The sequence below is a fragment of the Ascidiella aspersa genome, chromosome 9 (assembly GCF_963924565.1).
Source record: "Ascidiella aspersa chromosome 9, kaAscAspe10.2, whole genome shotgun sequence".
In the NCBI taxonomy this organism is placed as follows: Eukaryota; Metazoa; Chordata; class Ascidiacea; order Phlebobranchia; family Ascidiidae; genus Ascidiella; species Ascidiella aspersa.
Window position 1 is genome coordinate 2,349,508 of NC_139455.1, and position 14,221 is coordinate 2,363,728.

The 14,221-nt window shown below is 36.2% G+C and overlaps 1 protein-coding gene across 1 annotated transcript; it reads left to right on the top strand.

Moving 5' to 3' along the window:
• The first annotated feature begins 432 nt into the window (after positions 1-432).
• LOC146131853 (desmin-like) lies at positions 433-13,901 on the top strand. The gene is made up of 13 exons (XM_083396654.1): positions 433-563; positions 1,927-2,074; positions 3,023-3,239; positions 3,967-4,073; positions 4,807-4,902; positions 6,358-6,514; positions 7,762-7,920; positions 8,392-8,517; positions 9,095-9,184; positions 9,854-9,984; positions 11,642-11,709; positions 12,273-12,385; positions 13,402-13,901. Exons 2-13 carry the CDS (start codon positions 1,950-1,952, stop codon positions 13,468-13,470), a joined length of 1,458 nt encoding a protein of 485 aa, XP_083252780.1. The 5' UTR covers positions 433-563; positions 1,927-1,949; the 3' UTR covers positions 13,471-13,901.
• The last annotated feature ends 320 nt before the right edge of the window (positions 13,902-14,221 follow it).

Genomic DNA, 14,221 nt, shown 5'->3' on the forward strand with positions numbered 1-14,221 from the left:
AAGTTTTGGTATCATGTCGATTTTTTTAACAATATTACGAAAACCCCCGTAAGGAAATTGAGTCCCCTTATCCAGATACCGTCACACGATTAACTCAAATGCCTAACAGGTTTTTAGTAAAACACATTTTTAACAAAACAGAATTGTCCAGAATTATTCAGTTGCCTTGTTTATTTTAAAGACTATTTTCCAAGACATAAAAAAAATGTTCGAAAACCGCCACACGCTATAATATTACGAAAACTCCGTAGGTATTCCCAATACAACACTTAGGGAAAATAGGCCCAATTAATCTTGCACTGTCACAACTTGACCGTCACATAATTAACTCAAAATGCCGAACAGGTTGAGATTTTTCGAGAAGCGATCATCGCCTGTAAGCATCACCAAAGGGGTGACGAAAATAGAAGGCAGCCGCCGACAGCCCATCTGCTTCTGAACAGCAGCCATTGCTAGACGGGGTCGTCACATAAATAGTCTTGAAGGGCGAATTCTCGGAGACAGAGCGCAGAACATACCGACCAGCCGCCGACCAGTTTGAGATTACAAGTTCAAGTATTACAGTAAGTCTTGTTTGAGAGATTATAACTCAAGGTCATTGTATTGCTTCATGGTAAGGTTTGACGGTTTAAAGTCGCTACGGTTACAGGCCTTTTAAAAGATAGAGAAATGAAATACGAATTAAACTTTCTGCCAGGGGTTTTAAATAGGCAATTGGTGGGCCAATATCATCGAAAGATAAGAAATGGTCAAACATTAGCCGGTTAAAATATAATTTTAGTTGCTTACCAACTTTAAGTCTACAGAAAGTGAAACAAATCTATAGAAAAGCTGTCAATCTGTAACCGATAAATTAATGAATTAGAAGTCATTCTATTAGTAATTAGACCATTTTAGGCGACATTTTATTCAAACTAAAAAAAAAAAAAAAAAAAATTGTAAATTCGAGATTAGTCTTCCAATTCGTTTTATAGACGCCCTTTGAGTTAATATATATAAATTACAATTTACGATAGTAGCGTGATGCCAAAATATTGCATTGAGATATAGAATAAGATAATGTTACTATTTTACCTTATAAGTTAAAAAGTAAGGCGAGATGCGTTAAAAAATTATTCCACGCGTAAGACATTATGGCTTAAGATGCTACAGACTAAAGATGTTTAATTTTTTTTAATTATTCTTAACTGAGATAATTTAGCCTTGGTCTGATTTAGATTGTGGTTGTCGGATTGAATATTATTTTTTCGCTATTGGGTAAATATAGTGTTGAAAGGTGTTACAGCTTTACAATAGCAGTTCTTATGGTCAACAAACGAAATCGCTTCATTGCTAAGCTTGTCAACTTAAATTGAATCGGATCGGCACCGATATTACACTGCCAGTATCGGACGAATACCGATGTTTGACGTGGCATCGGCCCCGATCCGATATTATCGGGCAATCAATTCAAAAATATTTCTTTAACGTGAACCATAAGCACGTAAAAGCTGATCTGACAAGCGCCGCTTAAGGCTTGTAGTGCGTCAAACGTTTTCAATTCCGCTACGCCCATGAGCAGCAGCAACAATATGTCAGCAAGAACCTATGTTTGGTACTAGGGATAGGTAATTCTTATACTTTTTCCTAAATACTAAATTTTGGTTGAAATTATGGTCGTCTAAATTATCACTATGTGTTTTATTACTTAGTTTGAATAAACAAAGTAAAATAAATCACCCCTTATTACAAACTCCGTTCATCACCTCCAGTCAGGATCAGCAACCTATAATATCTCGCAGAACCTACGCTTTAAACTATAAGGATTTTTAATTCCTTACGTTTTACGAAATCCGATATCTTGCTTTAAATTTACCGATACCACGACGTGAAATCGGCCCCGATTCGATACTATCGGACATACCAATCACCCTCCATTACGCACAGTTAGTAGCAGTAAAGACAGCAGGATGTCCCGAAGATCATACGAAGAGCGCAATTCGAGCTACAAGCGAACATTCGGCGATGGCCCTTCCCGCTTCACCTATTCCTCGAAGTCGCCCGCCCGCAAAGTCACAAGCTCCAAGAACTTCAGGTAAACAGCGTGACGTCAGTAATGATGACGTCATGGAGTGGACGCGTGGCCAGAACAACACTGGATATACGAAACTATATTGACCTTGAAATGAAGTCGTTGGTTTGCAAGTTGTTTGGAAATGTTCAAAAAATTACCTCGCGAATTCTAAACTTGTTATCTCTAACCTCAAATAGAAAATTCTCTAAAGAATACTTGTTTATCCCGCAACTTATTTAAAAGATTAATATTATTACGGTTTGAACTATGATCCGATGTTCAGAATTTTTTTGAGAACTTAAGGAAATCTAAAACGAACCTACGTTTAGCTACAAAAGCGAAAATCGTCCAGTTGTCTGTATTTTAACTTTGCTGGTAAACTAATTTTGCCCGGCATAACAGATTTCTTGTTCGAATCTTACCTTGAGCTAGTTTTGTTCTTGTCTTTATCTGATATCCTTGTTAGGGGGATTGAAAGAGCTTAATATTAGTAATTGGCGCGAAGTTTCCTTTTATTAGTTCGTCTATAGAAGAAATATATAAAAGAACACGTATGTGTATATAATATGCTAAAGCGACTGTTATAAGTTGACAGAATATTTATTTTCAGGCCACCTTCGTGTTTTGGTCGTAATTGATTTTACATTAAGGTTTTATTTTCTTTTAAAATTCACAATTTACACTTCACTAAAAAGCACAAAAAGTTCACTAAATAGCATTTGAGTTTGGGAAGGTTAAATAAATATTATTAAACCATACGCTAACTCGCACCCTAACCCAAATTATGTTAGCAATATAAACTCCCGGGCGAAAATGTGTAGGATTGTAGAGCAGTGCCGAGAAAAGAAATAAAGTACTGTAAAACATTTTCTGTGTCTGATTCCACTTGTATAAACCCTTTGGGGCCTTGCTTTATATGCATAAGCCAGTTTTGGTTTTCAATTAATAACCTGAACTTCAACGTTTCAGGTTTTCCAGCAGTTCAACAGGTGCTGGTCCCAGCGGGCGATCGAGCATGGGTGAAAGAATCCGGGTCTCCAGGGCCCACCCTGTGTCGAGTGGAGTCACCATGGGCGACATCAACGTCATGGCCGACAGCCTTGGTCCGGAATTCCAGGGTATGCGCGTAAACGAGAAGGAAGAACTGCAGCACCTTAACTCTCGCTTCGCCGGCTACATCACAAAGGTCCGGATATTTTAAGCGTTGTTTTTTTTATTTGATTTCGACACCATTGTCTTTCTATTTTGATAAAAAATGGCTGCCGTTTTAACCGAGAATGTTTACATAAAGAAGGGGAATACAAAACAATCTTTTAATTCTTACTTAATCAGTCGGATATATCACAAAGGTCTTGATATTTTGCTTATTTTCAATTAAATTCCGATCGCAGCTTAACACAAAGTTTACTTGTTCCGTTTGGCCCGTCTAATTTTATCCAGCATTCAAAACAACATACGTTTAAGTGTCGATTTTATTTCAATTAACTGGTTGAATTATTTTCAACGGTAATGACACAAGAATACTTATTACAATGGGAATACTATCCCCATGAAAAAATCTATTTTTGTCATAACTTTCTGAATATAGCTTGATAATAAATTGCAAAGCCAAAAAGGTCGAGTAGATCGACATCATCTTGATTAAGACGTTTCGATACGAACTTGTATCATCTTCAGTTAATGTTTCTGGATATAGGTAAAACAAATGCCTTACCGGTACTAAAAAAGTATAATTTCAAATTTTTGTTTAACGTTTCTAATATCTTGACATTTAGCAACGATATCAACACTGTCATTACTTACATTTGTAATTGATTTAGGTTGTGAATAATGAGCTTGTAACTATTCTGGGCAGAGTAACGCGAAAACGATTCTAAAAAAATGAAAGTTAATAATGAGCTAGCGCATTGTAGGTGCGAGCTCTCGAGCAAGCCAACAGAGTTTTGGAAGCCCAAGTTGAACAACTCAGCGCTTCTGCTCCTTCGAGAATCGCTGATATGTACGATGACGAACTAAACAGGTAAGTTTATATGCTCAATAGTAAGAAAGTAATATGGGCAAAAACAGGACACGATGCGGATCTAAGATATATCATGGACATTTTTCGGAGATGACGTTTCAAAGTTACTTTAAAACGTGACGTCACAACATTACATCTATGCGTGACATCATAAAGAAGTAATCTTAAGAAAGCTACACTGTTTGTTTATTTGTTTGTTTGTAGATTTAGGTTGGAGAGGTGTTAGGTTTAATACAAAAGCTACATTACAAAGATGTTATCGATTCAAACAAAGTGAAAAAACGCCTTTATACTTTTTAAGTTGCCAAAACTTTTATTTTCGAAGGTGCGATGAGACATCATATTAATATGGGGTAAAGCGTATTAGAAACGTAATCCAGTTTCGCGCGAGCGTTTGAATACCGTGTTTACCCTAAATTGGGTCCAAAAGACCGTGAAAGGATTTTACATTTTTGTGTATACAGTTTGGTTGAGTAGAATCTAGCAAATAAAATATAATGGGATGTACACCAGTTCGAAAAGTATCAATTTTACAAATAAACACCGATCACTTTTTTGGAAGAAGGATGACAAGTAACATTTCGTTCTCAAATAATGCCCTGTTAGCAGAGGACAAGATATTATGTCACAGTTTTCCCGACACCATGTTTCCTCTAAAATATGGACATACTTTTTACACAATAAAAACTCGATTCAAGTGTTTATAGTTATACCATTCTGTGTTTTATTCCAGGCTGAGAAGAGAGATTGACTCACTGACCGCCCAAAAAGACAACATCCAATTGCAGATGGACAACGTAACTACTGAAGCTGCGAAGTGGAGGCAAAAGTAAGTATGGAGTTCTGTATGACTTCTGTACACAGCAGTCGCTGTTTTGTGAATAACTAGATGCATGTTTCTCAACTTTACTAGAAATTCGGGAAAATTCGGAGCCTTATTTCTAAAGGAAGAATGCGATTAGTATTTTAGGACTTCTTTGGTTAGTTTTTAGCAACACAAGTGTTGAGCCAGGTCAGGGTTTCTCAAACTGGGGTCTGTCGACTAATCTTAGGGGTCTTAGACGGCCTGATTGAATCTTGGTGTATATTTTAAAACTACTGAAAAATTTAATAAAAACACCTTGACGCCTTATTGTTGAATGTAGCTAAGCTAAGCTAGGTTGTTACGCACAATTAAACCCAACCCAACCCCGGGATTGTTATAGAGTTAAAATCAAATACAAACGGTTAAGGGATATGGACAACTATTATTTTGTCTTAGGATTAATCCTACAAACCAACTTTTGAAATTATATTTGCCTTTAAAGTTTGAAATGCCCCTATTTTAAATATCACTGTCGTCTGAGTTTCACTTTAGACACAGCACAGGTGTAGACTAGCATCCATATAAGCACAGTTCGTTGAATAGCACTTAGTTTTCCTATCAAAGAACAGCGGGCGAATTATGATAAGCGCTTTGCATATACTGACGTACAAGGAAGTCGATTGAGTATTAGCCTTTGCCGTGTAAGCCATCATGTGTTGCATGATCCCCTTGAGATTGCGTATTCCCATGAGGCTCTGCAGACATTTAGAGTTAAATGATGATCTATATATAAGAACGAGGTAAGACGGACATGCATAAATTATGTTAGGCGTTAACCTACAGTCGTCATCTCGCAACGAAGCTGAAGTTTAAAGTATTGGGACAAATGTGCAAAACACACTAGCAATACGTTAGAAGAATATTAAAGCCCATACAGAAGTTGGTATCATTTTGAACGTTTCGAATATCTCTTTATTTATTTTCAACATAGAGGGAAGGCACTGACACTAGCAATGTTTATACAGTTTTGTCACAAATATGTCATACATTTTTACAAGCAATTAGGCAAACAAAACCTTAACCAGTTTTCTTTGTACTTTGATGTTAGACTGATTAGTCAATAAATAAAACGGTTATATGGTGGCAATATATAACGACAAATTGTATTAAAATCTTGACAAGCTTTTGTACATCCGTGCTTCATCAGATCAACGCAGAAATGAAACCAATAAAATGCACGAAGTAGCAACACTGGTGCGAGTAAAAGGATATAAGAAAAATGAATGATAATAATTTTCATAGTTGAAAATCACGGTAGTAATTCATCGATATTCTTAGTTGTTTGCATTAAAAACTGTTTTTTAATATTTACTCTCATTAACAGTGCATTTCTTGTTGTGGAACGTCCACTTTGTTATTATTGCAAACACCTCACCCAGTCCCCAAAACAATTATTTACCTCCGTGGCGCCATCCGCAGGTACGAAGAGGAAGCGGTAGCAAAGCGTGACCTTGAAGATGACCTCAACGACATGAGAAAGGACTGTGATGACGCAACACTCGTCAGACTGGATCTCGAGCGCCGCCTAGAGACCCTTCAGGAGGAGATTGAGTTCCTCAAGAGAACCAACGAACAGGTCAGGGTTGGAAACAGTGGTTGGGGTGGGAAAATAATTAATAAGGGGGTTTATAAATTGGTCTGGTTGTAGGTCAGTAAAGCTAGGTGTCAAAAGGGCCTTAACCCAAAGCACTGTTCAACGGAGTTAAGGGTTGGATTGGTCGATTGGTATCATAAGAAGGGATTACACTCACTAAGCTCACTAAGCCATGAAATTTACAAAATATACTATGATCTAACCCTGTTAAAGGGTGGAGTTTGAAAAAAAAAGATGGGATTTGAATAAGAGTTAAAAAGAAAGTTTATAGCGTGATCTAGTTGTACCGTACGCCAGTAAAACTAGGTGATAAAAGAGCTTAAACCTGGAGCACTGACCAACGAACGGAGGGTTGAAAAATAGTAGCTGGGTTAAAAAAATAGTTAAAATTAGGGTACATAGCTAGGTCTAGTTGTACGCCAGTAAAGCTAGGTTATAAAAGGACTTAAACCTTACGCACTGACCAACGACTATGGCTTACTGAGCCATATAATCTAAATTAGTATATGCTGTGATATACCCCTGCAAAAACGCACTGACCAACGAACATTTGAGGGTTGAAAAGAGTTAAAACGGGGGTTTATGTCTTGGTGAACAGGTGAGGGTTGGAAACAGTGGTGGTGTTGAAAAATGTTAAAAAGGGGGACTTTACCGTGGTCTAGTTGTACGGGATAAAGCTAGGTGATAAAAGGGCTTAAACCAGAAGCACTGACCAACGAACAGGTTCTACAAGTTGGAATGGTGGCTTGAAACCTCAATAAGAGGTTAAACAGCCTACTGAGTTATGGAATCTACATAGGAATACACTGTATTCTAGCAATGGTATCATTGAACAACGAACGGTTAAGTGTTGAAAACAGAAGGTTGAACAGAGTTAAAATTGGGGTTATAGCTTGGTCTAGTGATCAAAGGGCCTCAACCTAAATTGCAATCGAAACATATATTTTTGTTAATTCATCACGGAAAAGGTGACAGGAACTGCCAAAAAATAAACGAAAAAAAATTAGTTGAATCGTAAGTACTTTTGGTTACACATTTTCTATTGACCAAAAGTCCAGCGCCATTTGGAACCTTCTTTATTTAAATACTTTTTTTCCAACAAACTGTTCATTGCAAAGTTTTGGCGGCCATTGTATCATTTGTTAGGTGTTCAAACTATACCTTCCAAAACATTATCCTTCCATAATTATGGCAAATGTTTCATCGTTTTTTTTGTCTTCTTCCTCCAGGAAGTTGCCGAACTTCAGGAGCAGATCCGGAACACTGAGATTAGGATTGAGTCGACTCCTGGACCTGATCTGGAGGAACTTCTTGATGACATGAGAAACCAGTACGAGAAGATGTCGGCCAAGCACAGAGCTGATGCAGAGAACTGGTACACAGAGAAGGTGAGGTGTTTTGATGAGTTATTTGGTAACAATAAATACGGTTGGTTTATGAAATGGTATACAGACATGGTGAGAGACAATGATAAATTGTTTGGTAATATCATATATGGTTGGTTTATGAATTGGTACAGCTAGAAGGTAAGAAATTCTGATGAGTTATTTGGTAATATTACATATGGTTGGTTCATAAAACGGCAAACGGAGAAGGTAAGAGATGAAGATAAGGTATTTGGTAATTTTACGTATGGTTGCTTTATAAAATGGTAGGTTAGGGATTTCTAACTAGTTTTTTTAATTTATTATTTGAGATTACTTAGAACTGGTATACAGAGCGTCTAATGTCGATTTACTCGACTATTTTGGCTTTGCATTTATTATCTACCATTTAGAAACTGCTCAAGCCGCGAACTGTAAATTGTAAAGGTGGAATGGCTTATTGTAGAATATTTTTAACAACTTTCAATTTTTCAGGTCGACAACTTGCAGCAGCAGGCGTCTAAGAACGACGACGCTCTTCGTGCAGTTCGCAGCGAAGTGAGCGAATACCGCAAGAGCGTGCAGACACTCAACATGGAAATCGACTCACTGCGAGGCACCGTAAGTTGGTTTTCATTTACCGCTAGACGACGCCCCTGAGCGGCTCCTAGCGAGGCTGTGAAATGAGAATAATAATGTGTATACTGGTGGTGATATTACTTACTATCTAAGGCAGTGGACCCAAATCCCTTTAAAAGCTATGGTACGCCCACTAGGTGAAACCTCCTTAGTTCAATAAATAAACGAACCCACATTTGGCGCATAGTTTAAACTGTTGCATCAGTTTAAACTGTTCATTCATTGCAAACCCACCTGCAAATTGTTGTTGGGTGGAAAACAAAACAAATGAAACCTTAAATTGCACAACCTCTAAAAATAATTACCAGTTGACTAAGTTGTTCAATATATCTACCGATGTAAAATGCGAAGGCCGAACAGTGATCTAAGGGTTTTGTATACAAAGTGTTAAAAAGTTATTCTTTTGAAGCACAATGCTTTGAGGTTGTAATTAGACGTAGAAAAATAATCGAGCCCGTACAGAAATAGATAACTAACGTGACACGTCTTTAATGGCCTAACCGACGTTTGGTTAGTTTCAAACGTGTCGTAAAAGTCCTAATCAGCGTTTTATTTGCAGAACGACTCTCTGCAGAGGACTCTTGGAGAGATGGAGGATCGTTACAACAGAGACACCGGAGATTTGCAAGACACCATCAACAACTTGCAGGTCGGTAACAACAGTGTTGTGGATCCAAAGTCGTTTTGGAAATGACTAAAGTCCAAGTCAAGTCATTTCAAAAATATCTTAAATCCAAGTCTAGTCATTTGTCCAAACCAACTTAGGTCAAGCCAAGTCTTTTAAAAACAGTGACTTAAGTGCATTACAACACTGGGTATAAAAGCATTTTCAATGACTTGAATCCCAGTCAAGTCATTTGTAAAATACTTCAAGTCGAAGTCAACTTTTTTCAACAAAAAACAAATTTGGTTCCAATAGAAGTCATAAGTTGCCCCCAGCAGTCAAGTTATTATCAGAGCAAGTCAAACTAAAGTCATTGATTAAAATAGGTATTTTAAACAAATACACTCACATTGGAAGATAAACTGAGCAAAACTAGTGTTTGGGTAAAAATCGTAAAAAACTAACTTTTCCAAACTACCGTTAGAGGTTTATCACTCCAATGTTCTTTACCCGAAAATACCAAAAAAGCTATCACATTTTCAGCATTCAATAAAATTAATAGCAAGTTATCAACAAAAAACTAGACTAATAAAGAGATAACCCAACAAGAAATTAGGCTAATAAAAAGATAAACCATGAACTGATTTAAACATTTAAACGACAAACTGGGGAAAATTTAATCTTACGAATCACTCACAAAAAAATATTATCCAGGCGGAATGCAATGACCTTAAGGGACAAATGGCGCAACACCTTCGTCAATATCAAGAACTCATGGACGTCAAGATGGCGCTCGACATTGAGATCGCCACCTACCGGAAGTTGCTCGAAGGAGAAGAATCAAGGTAATTTTTTTTTTGCTGGGGAGTGCTCTATTATCGTTGAGTGAATTGTATTGAAGTTTGAAACTCTTTATCATCGTGAAATGTTTTATTGTCCAAAAATCTTTATCATGAGTGAATCGCTTTGATGTTTTACACTTTTATAAGCTTTTTACCTCATAACAAGTCGCTCCATTTTTAAGAAACTATACCTTTCTCGGTAAATGGTTTATCTGCATGTTGACACCGTATATATCAGTGATTCTCAACCTATTTTCTTTCGTGGCCCATTTTCGTTGCACAAAAAAATTGTGGCCCAATGAATTTTTATGAATGCACAAACTATAAAAAGGTTTAGAACAAAATATAGCGGAGCATATAACAATAAATGTACGTTTTATTTGCATTCCTACTCATTTCCCCCCCTAAGCCATTATTCCTGTAAAATTAGGTATAGTGACACAAATGAAACTAATTCTTCAATAAATCTAGCTTTTTTAAAGTGGCCCATCTAAAACGTTTCCATGGGCCATGGCCCACTGGTTGAGAACCGCTGGTATATATATATAAAAAAAAAATAAAACTGAAACCTTAGAAAGTAATTTTTTTCAGGTTATTAGGACAAAATTTGTTTTAGCGTTAAAAAATTCAGTTAAATTTACCGAAAAGGTAAAAAAAATCGCTGCGTGAAACTCTACACTAATTTGCTATCGAATCGGCACCGATACACCCAACTATCGGACGATACTGATACTATCATTTGGTATCTGCTCCCAATATTATGGGACATCCCTGATTCTAACATAACGAAGACTTTAGTTTGCTTAATGTTCAGCATCATCGTTAAACAAATTTGTGTTTCATTAAATTTTGTGGCTGATCAACCATTGTCATTACATGCTTTTAATTTCACGCTTCACACATTTTGCAGGGTCGACACCTACGACGAATCTTACAGGTAGGAAATGTTATTTATTACGTCACATTCAAACGCAGCTTGAATGGATTTTGTTGTTGTTCAAACTTTTATCTTTATTGTGTTGAAACCAGGGAGTATAAGTTTGATCTCTTAGGTTCAGATTTTTTTGAGGTTTAGGTTCGGTAAAGGTTAAAATTTTTGCAAAATAATCTCGGTCCTAGAATGAATACCAAAAAGCCAACCATTTATCTATGGATTTATTTGAAACGTTAACAAAATGCCACCTATACTTTAGCATGAGCTTTGATATTTATCTTATGCGTCCAACTACAACCTCCATCCAACATTTTAAGATTTATTTAAAACGTTCACAAAATGCTAAATAATTTTGTATGGGTTTGAAATTTATTTTACGTCCAATTACAAACTCCAGAAATTATTTTCCTTGAGCAGAAAATTGGTTCCGATTCGGTTTGAATCAATTCAAAACCAGTTTATAAAATTCTGGTTAGGGCACCATTTGACTCCCTGGTTAAAATACAATTAAAGTAGAAAGGTAAAAACCGAAGTATGCGATTTTAGTAGAAACATTTAAACTGTCGTCAAAATAATTTGGTGCATGCATTGCAAGTTGAAATTTCATTTAAATAAGCAAATCTTACAGTAGTGAAAAATACTTTGTGCATGTTTACTTATCTTGGACCAAAAGCGCCCCAGATCTTTGTAGCAACACGTTACTTCAAACTTCATTGTACTTTATAGAATCTCTGACCGTATGACTATGATGAAAGTTGGCACCATGAAGTCTGGATACGTTCCACTCAGGAAATGTAAGTATTGCGTTTGGGACGCCATTTTGCAGTGTTGTAAACAAGTAATTTTTAAAATAACTCAAGTCCAAGTCTAGTATATTTCATTTAATAAAATGTCAAGTCCCAGTCAAGTTCATCAGTTGCCCAAGTCTAATCCTAGTCAAGTCATGATTACAGCAAGTCAACTTCAAGTCGAGTTCTTGTCATAAAAATCAAAGTTAACCTAAGGTAATTTCGTACGATTATTAATAATACTGGAACAAAAAATAAGGAAAACGCAACATATTGCAAGCAAATTGTTTAATGGCAAAAAGTTTATAAAAGAAATGCTTAATGAAAATACTTCATTTCAATCCAAGTTATATGTCCGAAAAACTTAAATTAATTCAAGTCATTTGTCCGAAAGACTGAACTCAAATCAAATTATGCTCCTTAAAAAAAGTATGCAGGTCAAGGTCATTTGAACACAGTGACTTAAGATAGCTTAATTTAAGGCATTAGCCAAAGTCATGACAACACTGCAATAATATGTCTAAGACCCCATCTTAATGGTATCGCGACTAACCCAACTTTTCGTTTAGCTGCTACTTACCAAGGCAGCCAGAAGGATTTGAGCGGCAAAGACGTTGAGGATTTTGAGACTGTCACCACCAAGAAAGTTGTGGTTAAGACCATCGAGACTAAAGACGGAAAGGTAAAGGATTGGAGTTCGTAAAATTTCGTCCTTGGTAATCTTTTGGACGGCTAAGCTTGCAAGCACATGGGTCACAATAATAGTTGCATTTTTTCGCCGGGCAACACGCAATAGGCCAGTGTTTCTCAACCTGTTATCGCGGCGGCAAAAATGCTAAACGCAATTATCACAAATCATTCTTTGGCGACACGTTTAATTTGAAGCATTAAATCTCTAGCTAAAATGGTTGTACTCTAGCTAAAAATTTTCTACAAATTTGAAATATCTTTATTTTCCCAACAGTATGCCTTCACAACATTCCTAATTAATCAGTGTGGTAAAAGGAAGTCTGTTATCTCGATGCCTCACATTATAGTCTTTCGCAGACTTGTTCCTATCCTAACTGTTTGCGCAATGTCGTTATGTCACGTTTGCATGTGGGCTGATAACTAATGATCAATTTCAATACCAAATAATTTTCTCAACTCAAACGAAACCAAATCATAACTAAATTATTCACAACACGTGTAATAACATATTAGCATATTTAAAATAAAAATCACACTACAACATTAACTAATAGCTTATTTTGCTTACCATGTATTACCCGTTTCAGGCAAGAATCATAAACCTAATTATTCTACATATTTTTGAAGGCCAATCATGTATGTAACATATTTCAAACAAAAAAATCGACTTAGAACAAGTTTAAATGACATTTTGCACTTTTCGCCCACGTTGCATGCAACTTATAAACACTGTTGCTTTTATCATTTTGAATTGTATGCAACTTATTGAAAACCAAAAATATTTTACAACAATTCCAATCGTTTTTTTCTTAAGATTGGAGCATAATGGTTGGAGGTTGTAGTTACACGTAAATAAATATATCAAAACCAACACAGAAGTCAGAAACAATGTTTAGATGTTAAGAGACGTGAAAATAATATACAAATAATGTGACATACCACTATATGGGCTTCGAATTTACTACCCATGCAATGTTATATAGCCTTCTTAACTGATAGCATTTTCAGGTTGTAAGCCAAACTGAGGACGTTCGTGAACAACAATCTGGAGACGACCACACCCACCAGACCCTGTAAATCGCCTCTGTCGGCCCTGTAGTTTGAATCTGGGTCTCGGCTTCTTATTGACAGAAGTCTGTTTTAAGAAGCCACACATATACATTTGTAATACCTTGACAGCGCTGCTTAATTATATTCATTATATTATATACATTGCTTCTTATATTTGATTGTATACGACCTTTTGCGTAACTATATACTGATATAAATAGTGTAAAAGTGTTAACGCAAGTAACCTTACGAATTATTAACACCAATGTATATCGGTGTTGGATATTTATTGACTTACCCTACGCCTTATGCTATGTGTGATGTAAAGATAAGAAGACCAGCTGAATAGAGCTATAAAATGTTGTATGTAAACAAAATAATTGCCTTGTAAAGCCTGTTTGAATATAATGTTTATCAATTTGTGCGGTATTTATTTGCAATAGAGCAAAATGCAGCGGAACAGGTCAAAAAATCTCGAGTTTTACTGTTTTCTTTACATACGTTATAAGGTTTTAAGATGCAGTTGCTTTGTATTTGTTGTTTGTGTACAAATTGCTTGAGCAGAAGGTCACGGGTTCGAATCCCGAAGGCGGTAACGTCGACAATTGAAAAGTGTACAGCGCCTTAACTGCCTGTGATCGCTGAAGTTTGAATGCTGGGAAAGGTTGTGGGAAATATTTGGAAGTAATTGTGTGCCTTATATAAATAAAAAATAAAATGTAAAATAAATATATTTCTGTGAGCAAATAGAGAATGTTTGTCGCTAAGTGTCGCTTTT

Coding starts and splice junctions, on each gene's coding strand:
- LOC146131853 (XM_083396654.1), top strand. CDS start 1,950: ATGTCCCGAAGATCATACGAAGAGCGCAATTCGAGCTACAAGCGAACA. Junction 9,185..9,853: donor ACACCATCAACAACTTGCAG/GTCGGTAACAAC, acceptor AATATTATCCAG/GCGGAATGCAATGACCTTAA. Junction 11,710..12,272: donor ATACGTTCCACTCAGGAAAT/GTAAGTATTGCG, acceptor CTTTTCGTTTAG/CTGCTACTTACCAAGGCAGC.